The sequence below is a fragment of the Lepisosteus platostomus genome, chromosome 2 (assembly GCF_059453375.1).
Source record: "Lepisosteus platostomus isolate fLepPlt1 chromosome 2, fLepPlt1.hap1, whole genome shotgun sequence".
Taxonomy (NCBI): Eukaryota; Metazoa; Chordata; class Actinopteri; order Semionotiformes; family Lepisosteidae; genus Lepisosteus; species Lepisosteus platostomus.
In genome coordinates this window covers 7,709,434-7,732,046 of record NC_142612.1, presented here as the reverse complement: position 1 = coordinate 7,732,046, position 22,613 = coordinate 7,709,434, and the positions used below count along the sequence as shown (strand labels likewise).

At 36.3% G+C, this 22,613-nt stretch overlaps 1 protein-coding gene across 2 annotated transcripts in view; it reads right to left on the bottom strand.

The window, feature by feature from the left end:
• LOC148675837 (interleukin-1 receptor accessory protein-like 1) overlaps positions 1 to 22,613 on the bottom strand; it is a 519,844-nt gene that overhangs the window by 257,889 nt on the left and 239,342 nt on the right. For both annotated transcript variants that reach the window (XM_088648704.1, XM_088648715.1), the window contains exons 4-5: positions 13,484 to 13,670; positions 7,583 to 7,736 (exon numbers count right to left, since the gene is read on the bottom strand). In XM_088648704.1, coding sequence (XP_088504830.1) covers positions 7,583 to 7,736; positions 13,484 to 13,670 — 341 coding nt within the window. The remainder of the gene's footprint in view (positions 1 to 7,582; positions 7,737 to 13,483; positions 13,671 to 22,613) is intronic.

The window sequence follows — 22,613 nt, the reverse complement described above, 5'->3', positions numbered from 1 at the left end:
CACCCATATGTCCTTTTTTCTCAGCAAGAAACTCAGAAACTCAGCAAGAATTCTTCACAGCTCTCTGCATGCCACATGTACAGTATAATGATATTATACTGTATATTTAAGATCATTACATTAACATGTTAGGAAGTCACTTAAAGTTAAATCATTTTGTTGGAAGTTTTAAAGGTATAAACCACATATTACACATTAAATTCAGCACATAACTCAAAGCTCTCTACATTATTTTAGAAGGTCACAATGGAGCATAAAGCCATTAAATTTTACAAGTCTAAAAGAAAATGAAATCGAAATGACCTTTTTTCTATTTCAGCAATAACAGGGGTCGTTAAAAATCAGGTATATGTATGGGGTCATCTTACAACTATGTTTAGTATTCTAATAGCATGTAACTGTCTGAGGAAGTCTATAACAGAGTTCTAGGTCTTCTACTTAAGGAGCCTTTTAAATGCAAAAGCTCTGCATGTCTAGATAACCTGTGAACTATCACAAACGGTGAGAGTTAATTCAGTTTTAAATTATGTTTCATATGAGAGTTTACATTATAGGAAAGATCCAAAAAATATATAATGCAATAACCTTATTCTCCATCTGAAACAAGTGACTGAAATCTGCCTCACATTCATCAGTTTCACCACACATTCGACTGAGGACTTATTGTCAATTTTAGACTTATGAATGTCACAAGGAAATGTTTGGATTACAGATTTCTAAACATCCTGCCGCAAATAAGAACTTTTAAGAATTATGACACATCAGAAAGAGCTCAAATGAGAAATAAAAATGTTTTTTGTGACGGTCAGTTATTGGTGTATTTATTTAATAAGTACATTAAATAACTGAAATCTGTTATACGCGGTGAGCACTGGTAAAAAGTCAACGCCCCAGGTGAGGGGACAGAATCACCGGTGTGAGGTTAGCAGGGACCAAAACTCATACCAAAAGAGAGTAAAACTAACAAAAAGACCTCCAGGGTAGGCTCACCCTATTTAAAAAAGGGAAAAAAGAGCCTCTAGCACAGCAGTGCCCAGACTGGACTTGCAGTACCCTATTTAGCAGGGTCCAGTCTGGTGAGCAGGGCATGTAAACTAAAAACAAAACTAGAACTGAGAGCGTAACAAAAGCGTGTATATGCCTGCCCCGATGAAACTGAAAGAAAAACTCCTCCCCCCTTCCGGGGTGGCCCTCTTCATCCTGTCTGAGCGTGTCCAGTGTGCCTTTATAGGACCCGCCCAGCTGGGGCTCACCAGATGGAAGCCAAAACAGCTGGGACTACAAAGGCGAGGCGTCGCTCGTCTATCAGGGCTCCGCCTCCACACTGGACACGCCCCCACTGTATATTATTAGCAAAGTACACTTGCAAATTTTTAGTTAATTATGAGCAGCTTTCATATAATTTCTTGGGATAGTCAAGTGCATTTAAAATGGAGAAAGCAATATTTTTGGAGTTGCAGAGCCACACCATGCTTGTTACTGATCAAGAACATAATCTTATTTTAAAAAGTAAACGAAAGAACAATATAAAACTGTTTTTTGAGATACTGTATTACACTTATGGCATTTAGAACACTTCATAGATTTGTTTATATGAACTGCATTGATATATTCTTTGATGTTGCGTGGACAGGATGTACTGTATACAGTGTATATATAATTGTAAAGGTATATAAGAAACCACAGACTTGTCACCTACTCTAAAGATTTTATCCCTCGTACACATTCAAGATGTTGTACTAGAGTGTTTGAAAAGGTCTGAGCACTGAGCGAACTAAATTAATAAAAGTAATAGGTGATTTAGTTTAAACGTTTGACTCAAAAACCTGCTTTTATCAATTTCACCACATGAAAGACAGTTTTGTGGAAGACAAATTGCTTTAAAATCTTCTTTCAGTAAATGAAATAGCCCCTTACATTTTTTGAGAAACCATTAAATACCCTTTTTGCAAGCAACTTTCTTAAAGATTAAACATTTTTAAATTATGAAGCCTTTGAAATCCAATGATTTAGAGCCTGAAATCACTGCAATGGGAATACAGAAAAAAGGATCACCGATGGTTAGTCTGTCTTCAACAACAACTAAGGGTGAAAGCAAAATGATGCAGAAAAGTGGTTCATCGCTGTGCTATTATATAATAAATACTTTCATTGGTTTGTGTATACTTGCAACAGATAAATGGCGAATTTTTTCACTGCTGTACTGCCTGATGGCTTTATGCTCTTATCAGCAGTGATCAGTACTTTAATAGAATAACAATGGCAGCTAAATGGTAACAGAGGTTATATTTATCACCATCTCTTGCATTTATCACTGGAGATCTTTGTAATGGATTATGGACCATTGACTCCTTTGATTAATTTTCTTTTTTTTTCTTCCTGTTTTGCATTTAGCTCTCATTATGGTTTATTCTTAATACAAATTATACTTTACTGCATGCAGTTTGAAAAGAACCATCTCACATTATCTTTACATTATTGATTCTACTGCAAAATGTACCTGGTAATACTTAATGATTTTTACACATACACACATTTGAGGTATACTGTATAAAGGCATTAACAGCAACGTCACTTATTTTTACTTATGTTTCTATTTTTTCCTAATCGTCTTAGTCTCAACGTGCAGTTAAATGTGCATATGCATGTTTTCGCTTTTTAGCGTAGCAAAATAAACAGTGATCTTCTTCAACTTCTTCATTTGAGTCTTTTACTAAATACTTCCCAAATCCTCATAAACACTGAAAAAAACACCACATAGAAGGCCTAGGTGACAAATTGGATGAAACTGCTGAGTCTGCAAATGGGAAACTGGTGAAGCACGCCACTTCTACCTATTGCTTGGAAGTATTAGCCTCAAGTTTCTTAATCAGAAAAAGTGTCGAGCTATAGTCTGCTCAAGAGTGGCCATTTCTTCCACCCGAGTCTATTGGGAGGGGTCTCTGAAGCAAAGAGTACTGCAGTGACCACTCTACATGTAAGATTATCATGATCCTGCCTAGAAGTGACCAGATAAACATGGACAGCAGAGATTCATGGGGCTTAGAGCCTGTCATGAAAGTCATGTTAGAGATAAAAACCCAAGAGATAGCTTTCTAAGTACAATCAATTATCACAGGTGTCTGCACCACAGAGAAATCAAATTCCTCCTAGAATCTGCCAAGGAAAGTGCATCTGGGTAATCAAACTCTTCCTCTGACCTAGTGGGAACAAAAGCATCCAGTGCCTACATCTGTTGCTTAGGGCACTGCTGTGAAAAAGGTAGAAAAACGTGCTGTTAACCTTCAAATAGCTGAGCAAAACTGATCATTTGTAGAATCATACTGTGCATAGTATCAGGTAAGTGAGATTTGGGAAAGCTCCAGTAACCGGCAATGAGCAAAAGCAGGCAGAGGGCTCCTAGATAAAGGTTTACACAGCAGTAAAAAATGGGGTGTGAAAGAAGGAATCTTCAGATTTTGCCTTGGAGAATTTCAGCAATGTCTCATCCATCACCTGATGAGCACAAACCAGTGTTGAAAAGTAGCATCAGAGGAAACCAAAAATATAGACCACAAGTACGCTAGCAACATGTTCTGAGCCTCAGGTAGATGATTCAAGACTCATGACCATCTTCTTTGTCCACGGAAAGCCTCTTCTTACAGTTAGTACAACTGGGAAAACCAGGCATGGTTACAGAACCTTGTAAAAATGATCACTACCTACCAAAGATGTTTACATTTGTTTATTCACAAATAATATATACTCTATTAATTAAATGAATATTTTCAAGCAAACCGTGAACACCCAAATACAGCACTTTTTTAAAAGCAGGCATTAAAATAAAATAAAAGCCTGCAGTGCAGCCCAGCATTCACAAGCCTGCTATTATTTCTCTCCTTAATTACCTGTGTATTCTTTTAAACCTGCAAATAAAAAAAGCAGGTAAGAACAGAGAAACAAATGTCACCACGAGAATCAAAATTAATAAAGAGTGAAAAGAGGTGCAAGCTCCTCTGAAAAAGAACAGAAGTGTGTGTATGGGGGTGTTGAAGAAGCCACACTGAAGAAGCATAAGGAGGAAAAATGAGACACACTCAGTTTCTAGCCAAATTTACAGAAATAAAAGTTCTTCTTTTAGGAACTCTGAAGCAAGCAAAGGGCGAAGCAGCACTTTAGACCTCTTGAAGATATGAAGAAATGTATAAAAGGAAGTGTTTAGACTACCCCCACCTGGTAAAAGAGGTAACAATAAAAAATAAAATAAATAAAAGCTTTAAAGGGAAAAATACAAACCCAAGAGGGTTGGTGAAAATGAGCAAAGGATGCTCTATGAAAAGATTTATTTTCTTTCTGTAGATAGACACTGAGTGTGGATCATTTGAGGACATAGGTGAGAGTCAGCTCCCATGTGGACATACAAATATGCTTGATAAGATGGAGAGATAAGGGATAAGACAGGGTTGAGACACTTTCCTGCATGAGGGAACAAAAGTGTAAGAGGCATGCTGGCCCTACATCACCTCAGTTAGTTAGGAGGTAGGGTGTCATGCTCCTTACTGGCCTGTCAGTAGCGTTGATTTAAATGCTCAGTCCTCTGCCCTAGGGGCAGTGATATACCATTGGCCGGTGGCTGCTCTTCAAAATGAAAAGGCACATATTTCTGCTCACATTCAGTGAAGTCCTGCAGAAATATATTACTCTAAGATGGATCATATTTTGATCTTTGTCTTCTCAGCAAACAGGAAATGTGAATGTTTATGCTGAACCATGTAATTGAAGAAAAAAAAAAACTCATATTGTAATATCTCAACAAGGATTTATCACAGTGACAATTTTTTATATAGCCCGCTGAGTAAAATAGAACTATATTGTAAAATAGAACTTCTTTCTTTTTTAAATTAATTTAATATTTACAGTTTAAAATTAACAAAAGTCTAAACAGTATACAACTAACATTCTATCATTGGAAAAAGATTGTCCCTCTGCATAGACTGGGAGTTGAAACCAGGCATTTTCTAGTGATAGCCCAAATGCTTCCACACACCATGTTAAGCATTAGCTGCTCCACCTGTCGGTTTTACAGAGTAGTGCAGTCCAACTACAGAACATTTTTAAAACAGAGCAGCATGCAGCTCTAAATGTGTGATGTGATGTGTGCAGTGCAATGTGCTGTATTATCGGGTGTGCATTCTGAGTGGTTGAGTACACAGGATATTTTAGTATTATAAGAGGGAGAGAGAGGAAATAAGCAAGGACTCAATATAGTCTGTAAGATCATGCTGTGCACAGATAATTGACATTCCCATTTAAGAACAAATCAAAAAAGTTAAAACTCCATCTCTGCCTACATCAAGAAACATAAAATATGAATGCAGTATATTGATGGTTACTGTTTAGCATAATCACCATACAGTAATTGCCTGTCCCTTTTCACAATATAAATGAATTCTGAGAGCAAGAAAAATTATAAGGGAGGATCATATCTGCTCTTGTGAAGAACATGATTGATCGCTCAAATTGTGCTTGAATGAAATCATGGTCTATATTTTTTGGCAATTATAAACTGTAATCAGATAGGTGTAAATTACAAACTGCATTTTTTACCCTTAACTTTTTATGCTGTGCCGGCTTTTGCATACTCTCTAAAAATGAATAATTTTTTATGAATGTCAATAAAAATTACTACTTCTGTGAAGGATTTTCAAAGACACTTGCAATTTGGAATCTGGAGCTACGTAGTAGCTAGCAGTAAAATAATTTGCACCCCAATCGTAAACTAAAAGCTGTCTTATGTTCCTCATCTGTGAGTCATTCTATAATGCTTTTGTGGCATTTTAAAGATCATGAGATATTCTAAAAATATTAAATTAGTGTATTTGAAAATGGTTTCAAGTAAATCCAAATATTGAAATTTCAACCAAATTTCTTGAAGCATTAAAACAAATAAATATTTGCCATTTATTTTCAATAATTGCTTAGGCCAATACAGGGCCATGAAGAGCTGCAGGCTAATCGACAATTTGGGCAAGGCAGGACACAACCTGAATGGGACACTACTCTACTCTACTACTACTACTACTCTAGGGTACACACACATTCACACATGTTTATGGGGACAGCGTAGTGATGCCAGTTGTCTTCAACAGTGGACACTCGACTGTGTGTGGAAATTGGAGCACCTGGAGAAAATCCACATGGCTAAGGAACAACAATTTAAGCAATAAAATCAATAGAAGTTTGACATTTATGACACCTTCTTCTTCTTTGTATGAACGTTAGCCAAACCCACTTTATAACTTATACTCCACACATCTAAAGTTGGTTCAGATTAAAGTTAAAGTTCATTACTAAGCATACTGAACTTCAAAAGAACAAAAAGTCTTAGCCAACTAGAAATCAATTAGCATAATTAATCAAAGAGCTGATGGAACAAAAAAACTGAAGACACAGGGGTACTCCAGACCAGGTTGAAAATAAAGTAGAACTCACTTTTTTCTAAAAAAATCTTAGAAGCTAATTTATTGTTGACTTGGCACTCGTTACTTGCACGTAGTCTACAAGCACCTTTGCAAACCTACTGCAGAAGGAAAGCCTTCCAAAATTAAGGACATAGACTTTAATTTGTTACATTCGAGTTTGCAGAGACAAGCTTAAAGTTCATGCTTAAATATTTTAAGACACTTTGTTAAGAAAATGTGCTGATAAAATGTGAAAACGTGAAAGAAAATGCTGAAGCAGATCCGGGCAAATTTATTCCAGTATGAAACTTTTAGCTTTATACAGCAATTAAAAAAAACTCTAGTCTGAAGTTCACTGCAGTTCAGAATATATTGACTATGATTCTCTTGCAGTTGTACAAGCATAGTGTATGCTGGAATTTTTTTTTTTGCTAACTATCACAAATACAAAGCATACAGTATATTTCATTACAGCAAATTATGCTGGCATCTTCTGTAATAAAAAAAATAGTATTAGTAAACTATTGGTAAAATTATGATTTATTAGGCCCAGAATGGCCTTTATGTTGTTATAAGGTACCAATAGTCCTTCTAGAAATGGTGTACTTGGGGTATTTTCCCCATTAGCACTGAAGATTTGTGTCAAAGTAAATTAAGATTGTGCTACTGTATATTTCCACTTACTATTTATATTAAATACATACCTGCATTTATATGGTATTAAATAAAGCACTAGGTAAGAAATTATAAAAGTATTTTCATCTGAAAGTCTTAAGTGAGAAGATTCTAATCTAAAACCCTGTAAAAATATTTTCCTATAAATGCTAGATGTTTTATTAAGATGGCAAAGTGAAACAGAGGTCAAGTTCATTAGCCTGATGAGAGCTGATAAGAGAAACATCAACTACAGCATAATATGTTTAAACTTAGGAGGCAAGAAATAACCAAGTTCATAAAATCTTGCAATCAAAAGAGAATGACAGAATGAAACCACTATAAATTTCTGAGATCCAATTACCATATGCAAATCTTCATCATCTTTCATTCACAATTATAACAAGCAAAGAAGGTCTGTGTTACACAGTAAAAAAACTAAGTTTGTTTAAAGCATAAATATAACTTTGAAATGTAGCTTTCCTTACCTGTAACTGTCAATTCTGTTGTCCTTCGCACAACAAAGTTTCCAAATTGCAATTCACAAGTGTAATTCCCTATGTCATCTTCTCGAACTTCCCGAATGATGAGGGTATCCCTTCTTCGTACAATACTTTGTCTCCAATGTTTTGGCTTGCATTCCTTTAAACAAAGAATTAAACAAGTGACATTCCTTAGACTAAACTTTCATTGAAAAAATGCAAACAAAATCGTTTTATTTAAAAGTTATCTAGCTTAAGTAAAAAATAAAACATACTGGAGGTTACTAACGTTCTTAACCAACTGCCTCATATGTTTTTAATTAAAGCTAAAACTTTCAAACCATGTCACCACTGCCATTTTCAGGAACAGTCAGCTTTACAATTATGGATGTATATATAAATATTATATATACTGTAGTGGGTGTAGAAAGTATTGACTCCCTATGTATTTTGGTAGACTTACATACTATATTTTTTGTCCTTTTGATCCATACAAGATCCTCTACAATATCAACAATATTTAAAAGTGTGGAGCTAAAAAAAAAATTAATTAAACATAAAAACCCTAAAAATCTTAATTGGAAAAGTATTCATCCACTCGCGAGTAGAGGATGCGGAAAACAATCCAGAACCTTCAACCACCAAGTCGACCTCCAAATTTTAGCAGCTGGGAAAGACATTGGTCAGAGAAGCAGTCAAGAGGTCAAAAACAGCCCTCAAAGTCATACAATGTCTCATAAATGAATTTGTGAGTGAATTAAGAATAGCTCAGGTGTTCCACAAATCTGTGTGGTGGAGTGGTGAGGAGGAAGCCATATTTGAAAAAAGCTCACATGAAGTCTCTTACTGAATATGCAAAAAGGCATGACGAAGCCTCTGAAACGAAGGAAGAGAGGGAGAAAATTAAACCTGTAAGATGTGAAAAGCTGGTTACTACATACTGCAAAAGACATGAGACTGTAATTGCTGCAAAACATGGAGCAACTAAATGTTAAATGTTTGAGGTGTCGGAGGTGGTTGAATACTTGTCCAAGCTGTATTTTTCGGTTTTCTTTTTCTCATTAAATTTTCATTTGCAGTACAAATGATTATGCCCCATCAAAGTATTAGGTATATTTTTTAATCATACAAAAAATCCAGTTAAAATGTGTTGAAATTCGAGGTTGTAACAGAACAAAATGCAGTAGATGTCCAAGGGATTCTACACCCACTATGTTGTACAGTATATACTGTATATGCGCAATATTTCAGTTAAATGTTTTACAAGACATTTGTCAAACAAAATGTACCAGTTCCCAAAATCTGAAAGATATTTTTCATTAAACTCTCACAGTCATTGTAAGATTCACCGTCCTTTCTTGATTTGACTTTAATTATGAATGTTTTAACTGCTTAAAACCCTTTTTGTCACAAAACATGTAATTTATGTTATTGGTGGTTCTTCATTGCCCTAGTTTGTTTCCATATCTGGTATATTTTGGGTAGTTTGCTAATAATTCATCAGTACAGCATACAAAATCTTTAGCACTTGATTCAAATGCAAAAGCAGGCAATATATTTGTACCAATAGATACTATTATTTAACTAAATCACCAGTAACTCTCAATATTTTTACTTTTTCTGTGTAAACCTCATAAGAAGATCACTTAAAAAAGGGGGTGGGGCAGGTCTTGTACCAAACATTGTAAATGTAACAGAACTATATAGTCATAAAAAGTGTTACAAATCAGAGAAGGCCATACGGCTCACCTTGCTGATTTGGTTAATTGTAGCTAATTGATCTGAGGATCTCATCCAGCTATGTCTTGAAAGAAACCAGGGTATTAGCTTCAATAACATATCTGTGCACCTCTTGTTCCAAATTCCTATAGCAGTCTGTATACAATCAGTGCCTATGTTTGGCTCTTGGATTGCATTAAGATATTTAATGTCACTTCTGATATACAGTATTCTTATTTTCTTAAAAGACAGAGCATGTTACACACAAGTGCCTTGGAAGACTGCATAGACTGCATAATTAATGTCAATTAATGTAAATGAAAAGAATATCAACAGTGTGTTTAAATGCCTTTCAGTATACTGTATATATACAGTATCACATATTGCCCTAATTTGGATTTTTGGTGCAAATGTTATAAGACTTTGCTCATATTTATTGGAGTCTTTAAGGAGATATTTAAGGAGCCAATTGTGTTTCCAAATATACCCAGATGTTTAGGGATTAATCTGTGTGAGATTGTGTGTGTGTTACAGTGTGATAGTATTGACATGTGATAGGAGGACATTTATTCATTTTGAGGGTTGCAGCAACAAGGATCCCTTTCTAGAAGGACAGGAAGCAAGGTGGGATTTTACCTTAGGCAGCTGAATACAACACTGGTTCATTGCAAAACACACACACATACAAATACAGGGGCAATTTAGACACATCAGTTGACCCACTCAACATGTCTTTTTTGGTAGGTAACCAGAACACCAAGTGAACACCCACATGGACACAGGGAGAACATCCAAACTCCATGCAGAAGCCCCCCCTCCCACAGTGCTGCCCAGTACGGACAACTGGTAAAGGCCTTCAATCAGAGTGCAGCTTGGAAATTCATACACCTCTGATTTGGAACTGGGCTGTGTAATTGGTTTGAATGAAATTCCCCATGACTGGGTGACTGGGTGGACCAGGCAATCCTTGGTGTTTTGCATTTAATATCCTAGTTGGGTTGGCACCTGTGATCTTGGAATGGTATCAGAGGTGGAGTTATTGTTGTGTTCTTATTGCTGTTATTGAACAGAGATTTGTGTGGAGGTCAAATTCCCAATTCTGCTCATATCCCACTTCTGCTTCCCTGTGCATAAAAGCTGCCTGGCTGAAGACTATTCCTTCCCCTCAACATCACATTTGCAGCAATTCTCCATCACCCATACCACCTAAATCAGGGGGAACGACACTGATCTCTGCCAAAATGCGAAGAAAATACTAAACATACTATCTCTTTATTCACATTTCCACTTTTTAATTTGTTTTAAAACAAGACAAATTATTTTTCTTCCATCAGCATGTAAAGTAAACGAGTGGGGAAGATGAGGGTCAAAATTATTCAAGCACAAAGTTGTCAGGTATTATCTTCCTTTCATGAAACTGTTGAGAGCACAGAGCTACAGTACGTTAATGAAATAAACCTGTGCTGGGTTCCTCTTTTTTTTTTTCAAAAAGAATGTCTTAAAGTTCTTACCCATGATGCTTTCTAAATATCTTTGGTCAGGCAAGAAATCGCTAGTGAGCTAATTTATTATTTCAAAAACAAGAATATTTCTCTTTGAAACTACTATACTGTATATACAGTAATATCATGTAATTAGCCAGCCCCTGGCTAAAAACCAGTGAAGATGTACAGTACAATGAAATTTGTGCCAGACACTTTCCACATATGGTCCCAAAGCTCTCTATACATAGATTTGTCACATTTACATTATAGCATGCAATGCAGATCTCCAAGTGAAAATGTATGGGGATTTTCCACATTTTTCATCATTCTCATGTAAATTCAATTTACTTTATCTGCCTCTTTGGCTGTTTTGTTTTAGGCACAAAGCTAATTTTCTAGAGATTTTCTCCTAAATATGTATGTGCACTAGCTCTTCACATGAAGAAATCTACACATGGAAATTATCTTAATATGAGCTCTTTATTTTAGCAGTAGCATGTGTGAATGAATGTACAGTAGTTTAGATACTAATTTCTAAAGAAAGGGGCATTTTCATACAAAAAAGTTAAAAGAATTAATTAAATCTTTTAACATGCATTGTTAAACTATCATGGCAGCTTCCCCCTGTAATTAAAGCTAGGGGAAAATTATGTTCCTTATCTTTGGATTTTTGTCTTGGCCAAAACCCTTTTTTCTAAACTATTTAAATGGCTGTCTTGTCCTCAGAAACTTTTTTAAAACTTTCTAAAAAAACTATTCCGCCCCCTCAATTTAAATGCCTCAAGGTTGGTGCATTGCAGATATACAGTACAGTATATTATATAATTCAAGAATAATTTCAGTCAGGTAAACTGTTTCTGATTTTTTTCTTTTTTGTGGGACGCAGAAGTGACAGTCTCTTTTCTTTGTGTACTGTAGACAATCAATGATGTCAGTTTAATATATTACCTTAAAGAACTTTTATCTTTTTCTTAATAGTAAATGCTTTGTTTCCTTTCTTTGCTGGCTTTTGTTATTATAAAGTCAGTGTCAGTTTGTTTATGTTAAGGTCCCCAAAAATAAATAAAACACTTTCAACTGAACCAGAATTCAAAACTGATAATTCCTCCATTTTCTAGCCCAATACAGAGTCATGGGGGAGCCAGAGTCTATCCCAGCTAGCAACGGGTGAAAGGCAGGACACCCTGGATTGAGTGCCAGTCCATTACAGGGCACACACAGACATGAACACACACACGCTCACATCATGTTCTCCTCCCCACTGATAGCTGATGTGTGGTGAGCGTTCTGGGGCACTATGGCTGCCATCGCAACATCCAGGTGGATGCTGCACATTTGTGGTGGTGGAGCAATTATTATTATCATCAGGGCCAGTTTTCCCAGAAGGCAATTAACCTACCAGAACATCTTTGGACTGTGGGAGGAAACCTGAGCACTTGGAGAAAACCCATGCAAACACATACATACTCCATGTGTCACGGTCGTAATCCCTCCACTTAAGGGCGCCCTGGGCCTTTCGTATTTTAGTTGATTATGAGCACCTGCCTCCTGTTTTGTCTCCTGTTTTGTCCCACTATTTAAGCCTGGCACTCTCGCTATTCCTGGCTGTGCATTGGAAGATGGACGCCCAGAAGCCCGCCTACCAGCGGGTCCAGGAGACTGTCTGGATCAGTTTGCCTTTGCCATGCCCCCCGAGCATCAGATCACCACCATCACGCCCCCTGTTTGTCAACCCATCCTGATCCTGCTGTACCTTCCCCTGACGTCCTTCTCCACTTACTTCAGGATTATACTGTCTGCACAGGGTCCTGAACTACGCTTCATGGGAGCCTGGACCGGCTTCCATTACACCATGCAGATGACACCCCAGGAATTCAAACCAGGGCCCCGAGTCTACGAGGCTGCAATGCTAAGAACAGCACTACTGTGCTGCTCCAGAATAAATATATGTACAAAAAAGTGTTGAACACATGTACGGGACATGTGTAGGAAATCATACAGAGCTAAAAGCAGATATTCTGCTTTCTATAAGAATACCATCTACAATGTCACTGGAGGAAAAAAGACTACTGAAGTTAATAGTACATGCAAAATATAACTGTTGACGAGTGCAGACAGTCTCATTTATAGTGTTTGCATATACAGTAAACGATGATAACAGTTAATGTAAGAAAAAAATCTAAATACAAAGTGGCTTAAGATGCCTGCTTCCTTATTTGTTTTCGTGTATCATGCTCTTTGTAGACAATGTGCAAATACTGTATACTAACACACACACACACACACACACACACACACACACACACACACACACACACACACACACACACACACAAGGGAATGTTTAGAAGTAATATCCTAATGGAGAGGTCAGTCAGTTTTTTCATCTTTTTTTGTTTGTGTAATAAGTGTCAACCACAATTTCCACTGTAGGTCAAATGAGCCTAATCTGCCTTATTCATTGTGGTAGTGTCACATACAGTAAATATATAACTGTATACTAATTGAATGAAATTTGAGTAACAGAATATGATAGACTCAAGCATTGACGAAAAACCAATAAAGAACCTGTAAGAAATGATATAGTATATACAGTATATAGTATATTGTATAAATGTTCACAAAACAGTAATATTATCTTTTTTTTTTTCAACTCAACTTTTAATTTTAAACATACCTTAAAGAATAACAAAATGGTGCTTACCTTATACCACACAATGTTAGGCTCCCTTTGAGGCAGTACGTAGTCCTCAATGTCAGGGCATGTAATCTCTTTGCTTTTGCTAAGTTCGCCTTTTTCAAAATACCTCATTTTGGAATTGTAGCAGAGATCTGTGTCATTTTCAGCCACAGTTAGTGACATGGAGACTTTCATACAATATGTTGAATTTCTGAAATAGAAAAAAAAATAACATACAACGTTATGTGGTGGACATTATTAGCAACATGTAAAATTAAGAAGTACTGTATTTAATTGCTCTGTATTAACAGATTGAGCCTGAGAATAAGCTGAAAAGAGATGGCATAATGTTCAGAATGATAACGTTTTTTCCAATTGCTTTGAATCATTGCCTAAACAGAATGCTTAATACAGTTTTTTGTATGGTTCAATTTCCATTTTTCTCCTATTCCAATTAACAGTAGAAGTAATAATAATAATAGTGATCAAAGTAATAGTTTTCTGTGAAATAATAAAACTTCTTGATAATGATAGCAGTTTTTTAATTATTCTATTTCTACCTGTCTGCGTAACAGTTACAATTTAAAGATTATATGAGAGAAATAAAGAGAATACTATTAAAATCAAAAAGTAGGAGAAATGATTATCTGACTATTAAATGCATTCATGCTGCCTCTGATGTAAAAGGCATTAGTTTTAATGCCTGCAGTCAATTAAGTCAATCTCCCTACAGATATAATGAGGACGAGCTCTACCCTGCAGATAGATGTTACAGATCAGTCCTGGTCCAGTATTCTATTTAAGCTCTTTGGTATAATGCATGAAATGTTTGACATAAACTTCCACATTTCTAGTATGTCCATACTGAATGTTAAAAACAAAGTTTTGAACTTCATTAAAATACAACTTCATTGTTTTTTCCCTTTGGTATGAGGAAACCTGTGACATTTGTGTAAATATGAGTGCAACCAGAGCAATTCAGTTGTTCGAAAAATAGCCCTTAAGAAACAACGTAATGCAAAACAAACAATAATAACAATGGCCCATATTCACAAAAAGGTCAACACAAATTCTGTTTTTTTTTAATGTATAATGCAAATACAAATGCAGTAAGTCATAGAGTTATGGTATGTGATACAGTACTGTATGTGTTTTTAGCTACAAGAAAACATAATGAGGATACAGAATTTGTGGAACATGCTAACAGTTTTTACAATACCCACAAAGCCTGCTTTTATAATATTGATAAATGTTTCTTTTGGGCTCTTGGGTTTCCTCTTATAAATAATTTAAATTTGCTTCAGGAGTGATAAGACCTTGAAACTCTCCATCCAGGCTTTTGAATCCGGGATGTACCACTTGCATATTTTGGCTGTCGTAAGTTTAACTGAACACTGCCAGATAGTGTTAGAAAAAAGATCCCTGACAGATGGCAGAGCCTTTTCAGGCTGGCCATTGTAACTATAACATTGTACCTAAGTCCCCCTCCTCCTGAAGCCTGTGTAATAGCAGGGAGAAATACCCCCAGATACCTAAATGGCTCACGCTCATTAAATTAAGCTTAGAAGAATGTACAGTACAGTACCTTGTACAACAGGATTCAGATGTTTCGTATGGTGTTCAGTTAAATTACAAAGTGATGCGTACACATTTTTTAAAAAATTAAGTCGTTCAAATCCTGAATGCTTAAACAAAACACTTCTAAAAATCAAGATAACTTACAATAAATGCTAAAATTATCATAAAGATAATAACTGAAATATCTGGATTGCATATGTTTTCAGACCCATGAACTCAATATTTTGGTCTTAATGCAAAACATTACACCAAAAGCTCCAGATGTCTTGCCTGGCCACAGAACTTTTGGCCACATGTTTGCAGCATCCTTTAGGTGCTTTCTTGCAAACCCTTTGAATTTTTTTTTTTCGGAGCTCCATAGAAGCACCCTTTTTAGAGCGATAGGGGTACTGTTAAATCATGGGCATTTTCACCTATCTCAACCACTGAACCCAGAAACGTCTTAAAAATCACCGTTGGCCTCAGAGTGGTATCGTTAGTTTCCTCCTTGGCCTGCTACTCAGTTTGGAGGGATGGCCTGATCTACAGTACTGTAAGTGTCTGGGTGGTACAATGCAACTTCCACTTGTTAGTGATTGGGTAGATTTTGCTCACAGGGATATTCCAAGTCTTTGACATTTTTGTCACCTTCTCCTGATCTGTAACTTTTCATTGATTTGATTCTTGACAGAGATTTTATTCTGAAATCATGAGAACAACTATTCTCCATAGTTTCCACTTGTGTCCTTTGGCTCATATTTCAGTGTTAATTTTCAAGGAGCTCACTTAGTTAATTTGCCTTTGAGGATTTTGAACACATGTATCAGCTCGCCTTGTAATCTTGTCTTTTCAAGTCTAAATACGTTCAGTTCCTTAGTCTGTCAGTGCAGGACTGTCTCTTAATACCTGAAATGAGAATGATTGCTCTTCTCTTGACTGACTAAAGAGCAGCAATATCTTTTCTATACAGATTCAAATACAATACATTCAATATTCTAAATGAGGTCAATAATGCATTGTAAGTTTTACAATATATCCTGTATATCCTGAGAATGTTTATTTTAATTACTTCCCTACATTGTCTAGAAGATGTACAGTAAATGACAATGTAAATTTAAAAAGGCCTATATCTTTTTAATACTGTATGTCAACACTTCTATTACAATGTTTGTATTTACTGTATGTTTATGTTTTAGTTACTTGTATGTAAAACTCTACATTTGCTTACTTTAAATATCATTTTCCAGGTGTGTGCCTAGTCTTGAATTTACTCAAAACTGTTTTGAATATAGTTGAATTTGCTGCTTTTATAATGTTTGCTAATACTCCCAATTTGGCACCATGTACAAACTTGACTAGTTTACTAACTATACTAGACTATAGATCAGCAATATACAGTAAATTAGGTAGACTGGTGGCCCTAGTATAGATCCCTGTGGTACTTCACTAATAACATCACCGTGACATGGAAAAATTCACCACAACTTGGCAGTAATTTAAAAAGACAGATTTGTACAAAAACAACATTTAAAAAAACCCTGATCTCTGACTGTGTATATGTAACCGACTATGTTGGAAACAACATCATAATATACATTTCTGTGAAGATGAAATGAAGATTACTTTATCTTGCAAGTTTCATTTGTCCTACAAGAACTATCAAGTACTCGTGAACTGACAGTTATTCTAGCAGATACAGTTTATCCAAACTCCTTGAAATATTCCTCAGTGGCACAGGGCTTTGTTGCAGAATACCATTCCAATTCTATTAGTTTTACTGAAGGTTTGTGGAAATAGAAATGGAGATTTCATGGAACACAGTGTTGGAAAAATACCTAAATATATTTCTTAAGGTTATGTAAACTCAGAACCTTTGGCATATGGTAGGAGTCTGGTTGATCTAATGCAGTGAATTAAGAGTCAGAAAGTTAGTCCTTGGGACGTACAGAACAATGAAACTGAGGAATTAATAATTGCATACAAAGCTCTATCACAGCAGATGTACAGCACAGGCAGTACAATAAACAGACTCTGCGTCAAAACCTTTAGTGATTTTGTTGAAAAACCGACTGCATGCTTCAATCTAGATCAATTAAAAAAGAAAAAGGAAAACACATTGCATTCACTGGGCTTTTTCAAGGCAATCAGGAAATTCAAAACAAGTGTTTAGTTAGATGTAGAAACCTTCATGTTAGGATCTATTCCAGGCTTTGATAATGAAACATATCTAATTTGGACAAATGCAAACAAGATTTAAAACGAACAAAGCAGTGGACCAAGTTTGAATTGCAGTTGAAAAATTATTTTCATGAACATGAAAGGCTAAAAGGTATTTATCAGTTGTTTCCAATTTTGTGGATTCTGACAGAGGTGCTTCTCTGCATGGGCAGTTGAGTGTAAACAATGTCAATCCATCCATTTTCTTATCCACTTTCCAGTACTATCATGGGGAAGCTAGTGTTACGAACCCTGCCTCCCGGCAACGGAGGAGGCAGAAGTAGGCGTAGCCCCTATCTATCAGTTCATCTATCAGTTTTCCCATTCACCACCACACCCCCGTCTCATCCTACTTAAACACCTGTCCTTCCCTACCTCGTTGCTCAGTATTGGTTTTCCCTTTCGAGCTTCCTGGTTGCGCTTCTTCTACTCTGTGTTCGTCTTGGCTTTCGGTTTGCGGTTTTTCCCTTTGGACTTCGGCTTTTCGGATCTCGGCTTGGATTGGTTACTTTCGCTCTGTTTTGGATTACTGGCTACCCCTGGATTCTCGGATTGCTCTACGGACTACGACCTCGGATCTCGCTTCGGCTTCGGTAATCGTTCCCCTTCGGATTTCTGGCTTCCCCTGGACTCTCGGCTCGTTCCTACGATTACGGTTTGCTTTCGGATTACGACTTGGTTTTGTTCGCTCCTGCAAGTGGGTTCACTCACTGGTTCGGTCCCTATTACCGAACTCATAACAGCTAGAGCCTAACCCGTCAAGCAACAAGTGCAAGGAGGGACACACCGTGAGTGGGATAACAGTCCATCACAGGACAAAGACAGGCACAAACACACACACTCTCGCAACAGTGCCAGCTCTTACAGAAGCCAATTAATCTACCAGTTTGTCTTTGGTCTGTGGGACGAAACCAGAGAGAATGGGTTAACCACCTGACAATAATTGAACTGTAAGTTCACGGAACTGTAAGTGACATTTATGTGGTCCTTGAAAACTGCCTTTTATGTTTATTTTTCAGTTTATGTTGTCCTGGTGACTGTTTAATACAACCGCTAATGTAACACATCTTGTTAAAGAGGGTAATGTTAGGCCTGGGAAGATGGAAAACATTAAATTCCCCACGGCCTGGCCTTTCACATGGCAGATGTTTCCACTGCCTGGGAAGTGGTGTGGTTCTGAAGCTGGAGATGCCCAGGAGCACCCATGATTGCATCCCCAGAGGGGCAGAGCCATACCATATGGTACCTGAGGAAACCAGATTCTCAAAAGCATGTTTCTGCATAAACACTCCGTGCTGAGTAAATTCAGGTTTTGTAAACCATAACTATTTTAGCCTAGTCAATGGAAAAACAGTAAACAATAAACTATCTCGTTCTATTCCTTTCTGTTGTTCGTCATTTATAGAGACATTCTCTTAGACATACAACCACATATAATGTAACACTAAAACATTAATTTCATGTGTTCCAATTGGTTCCATCGTGGAAGATAAAAAATAATGTTAATGATGATATACAAACTTTGAAACATCTGAGAAAGTCTACTTCCTTGTTTTGATTCAGAAAGAATTCAGATGGATTCTTACATTAATGGAAATTGTGAATTGTGTTATTTGCAATGATAAGGCATTCAAACAGGTTTAGATGGCTAGGGATAGCTCACATTCAAACAGTCCAATTGGCCCCAGAGAGCATCCAACACTGGTTACATAGAGCAGTCAAAGTAAGCAAATCATATCTCACAGCTTGTTTGAACTTGAAGAGAGTTACCTAGTCTTCTATAGTCTGTTAGGATTTGAAAAAAACACCAATAGAAAAGTTTATAAACTCTGAATCTGGACTTCTGGCCCGGTGGAGACAGCAAACTAATTTACTTTCACCACACATACTGTAAATTACATGTTTTTTTTTAATTTAACTCTTGATTCATAGTGTGTAGTTTTCTGTAGTTGTTTTTAGGTGCTGTTTTTCAAGTAGAATCTGAACTCTTAATGTTTACTGTATTAACAGAGACCTGTAGATCGCTGGATGTAGCTTTGGTGTTCTTTGCAATTTCTAGGTGCATCGTACAGTTTGATCACCCACTCCTGGGTAGACTGGAAACCATTTTGACCTTCATCCATTTGTAAATTATCTTTCTCACTGTAAAATGATAGATTTCATACTGTTTGAAAATGACTTCATAACAGTTCCCAGATTAATAAGCAGCAATGATTCTTTCTCTACGACCGTCACAGATATGTCACAATTATTTTGACCTAGCAGTGATACAGTATGTTAGCACGTACCTGAATGCTCCAGACCAAACTGACAAAGTTTCTGATTTTACATACAGGTGGATGACCAACTCATCATGTGCACTTGTTTAGCAGCACCTGATTCTAATAACCATCATAACTGTTATGCAGTAAGGGCCCACTTACATTTTCACAAGTAAGGCTTCTGAATGTTTGGCTGATTTTTTGTTTAATAAATATGACAAAGTAAAAACAAATGTCACATGAGGTTAGATTTATCTTCTGTTAGGACTTGGTTGGGACTAGATGAAGGTCAGATATGTCTTAATATGTAAAAACCACAGAATCTTAAGAGGGTAAACGTTCTTTTTCACATCACTGTATAAGCACTAACATTTTTAACACAAAAAGGACACAATTTACACACAGCATTCTAATCATTTACACTATAATTACATAATGTATATACTGTACAGTATGTTAAACACTCAGATGATGAAGCATCCATTAAATTCCTATGATGCCTATGGAAATAATTTTCTCCTTTCCTAATACATCTATCTAGAGAAACATCTATTGAGACCCATTCTTTATAGTGTAAAGCCATTGGGGTTACTGACCAAACCAAATATTCAAAAAAACTATTTGGTTTTAATCACAAATGTCCATTTTTATGCACCACCCACAAAACATTGCCAAGCATATTTTGAGAATAATGTATTTTCGATGTGCTTGCTTCAGGGAATATTTCAATTTTAACCATTCTCTTTTCTAAATGCATCAAATAATGACAATAAATACATGGGTGTTCAGTAGCAATTAATCTGATACTAGTTTCTTCATAGCCTTCAGGGCTTGAGTAATAGCTTAGACTTTATTTGCATTGATGATGTTTATTTTGATCTGCTTTCCTGAAACTGCATCACATGTATTCATGTTTTGATACCTATGACAAAAGGGTTGATATAAGGATGATAATCTTTTACATAAGATTCCATTATTTTTAAAAAATGTACAGGTTTCATATAAGGTGATTAATGATACCAATTAAAGACAAAAAAGTAGACCTTACAGTTGTTTTTATGTAAAGGACTACATGACTTTGAAGGTTAAATATATATAGTAAATAGGTTTATTTACTGTAAATGTTTTGCACGGCATGGCAAGTCATTCTTGACTTTTTCTACCAGATGGGTTCCCCATTGTTCCTAAGAGAACATTTTCTGGATTCTATGCCACGTTTCTCCCTGTTATGACAGAGAGCTGAGCATAATTCCTTATACCTTTTAGTTTTACATAATTCCATCTCTGCGCACATATTTAAATTTGTATGAATGTATATGTAACAGGGCTCAGGTCACTGAATCAGTAACAGATTTCATGCCACCCCCTTTGAAATCTAGACAGTGTAGAACTAGTCCAAACAGTATTGATGATTATTCTCTTTTCAGAGTGCCTGATTACCCAACAACAAACATCTAACCAATAAGTGACACCTGACAGCCAATTATCCCAATACTTTTACTCCTTCTAGATAAAGAGCTTTTTAACAGTGTTTATTTGACTGATTGAAAGGAGCAGAACTTTACGGACTTCACTAAGAATAAAATCCATGTTTCAATTTTCAGGCCTATCTTTTCCATGAGAAATTATCAAGATTCAAAATGAAAAGCCCAGTTTCAGCTTAACTGTTCAAATAGTTTTTGAGAGAACTGTTTAATCTTTTTGTACGTGTGTGCAAATCTATTTTTTTCTACCTTGCATTAAGATAAGAGATAAGATCACTTGATTGGCCATATTAGTATTTTTGCATACCCCAACTTCCTCTTCATGAGACACACAGACAGGGAGAGAAGCCTGGGGTCAGAGCGCAGGGTCAGCCATTTATACTGCGCCCCTGAGCAGTTGGGGTTAAGGGCCTTGCTCAGGGGCCCAACAGAGTAGGATACGAACTGGCAAATTACCAGCCATAGGCGCAGATCCTTAGCCACAGAGCCACCATACCGCCCCTTACAAATAATTGAATACAAATAAAAATGATATAAACAAATTAATCTTTATCTTTAGCTTTTATGACAGAGATAAGATAAGAAAAAAGAGGCCCAGCAGATTCACAGAATTATTCTGCTGTATTAATTAATTTGTGCGGCAATAAACCCTGGTCAGCAGTGGAGGACTTAATGCCATGCTTCAGTAGAACAGAAAAAAGACTGCTGTGTAACAGTGAAGGGACAAGACATCTGTCAGTTTAATGTAGGGGATTTTTCCTTTCAGGTCTTTGGCCTTTGGAAATAAGGTGCCATTCAAAACTTTATTATCAATACTGCTGGAATAATGACTTTTCATTCAAGACAAAATTATCCTTTTTTTTAAATAATAGTCATAAATTGTCCATATTAAAAATACATTAAAGGCAATGTACAATGTGATGGACAATTCTTAAAATTACTAAAGGCATAGTAGTGCATTACAGTATATAGTGAAGACAGACAGATTCAGTGTGTGGGAAGTCCCCCTCAAGAGGGACCTAAAACACAAATCACTTGCAGGCCTCATTTTAATTGCTTTAGACAAGCACACAATGACACTGCCCTACTGCTGAGTAGTCAGTCAAGAATACAAGAACCCAGGAATGGAAGTCAATGCCAAAAAAAGAATAATTCTAAAGGCTACTAAGTCAAACAAGGGAGGACTACACTGTCACCTATTCTTCAAACCCATGTCAGCAACAGACAGCCAAGGACATCTATTTTCTGTCACACACTAGCTTTAGTGTGCTTGACCCACATTCGCTCAAAGGCTGGGGTTGTGCAGCTACAAATGGAGAAGTACAAAAAAAATACAAGAGGAGGACATTTTAAAGGAAGTGGGACATTCCTTAAAGAAGAAGAAAGAAATGTGTCAAGCATTTAATATAGAATTCCTGCACAGCTCTAAATATGAGCTAGGGAACACCATACCTTATAAATGTCTTTTTCTTTCTCATGTAATTTATGTCTCTGCTTTTATAAGCCATACTATTTACTGTACATAATCAACCTTTTTTGGAGGCGAAGTATGAGGAGGCCTTTGTTACTTTTCAATAAATATTTTGAGAACTAATATCTTATGTTAACTTGTGGAAAGCATAAGAATAACGACTT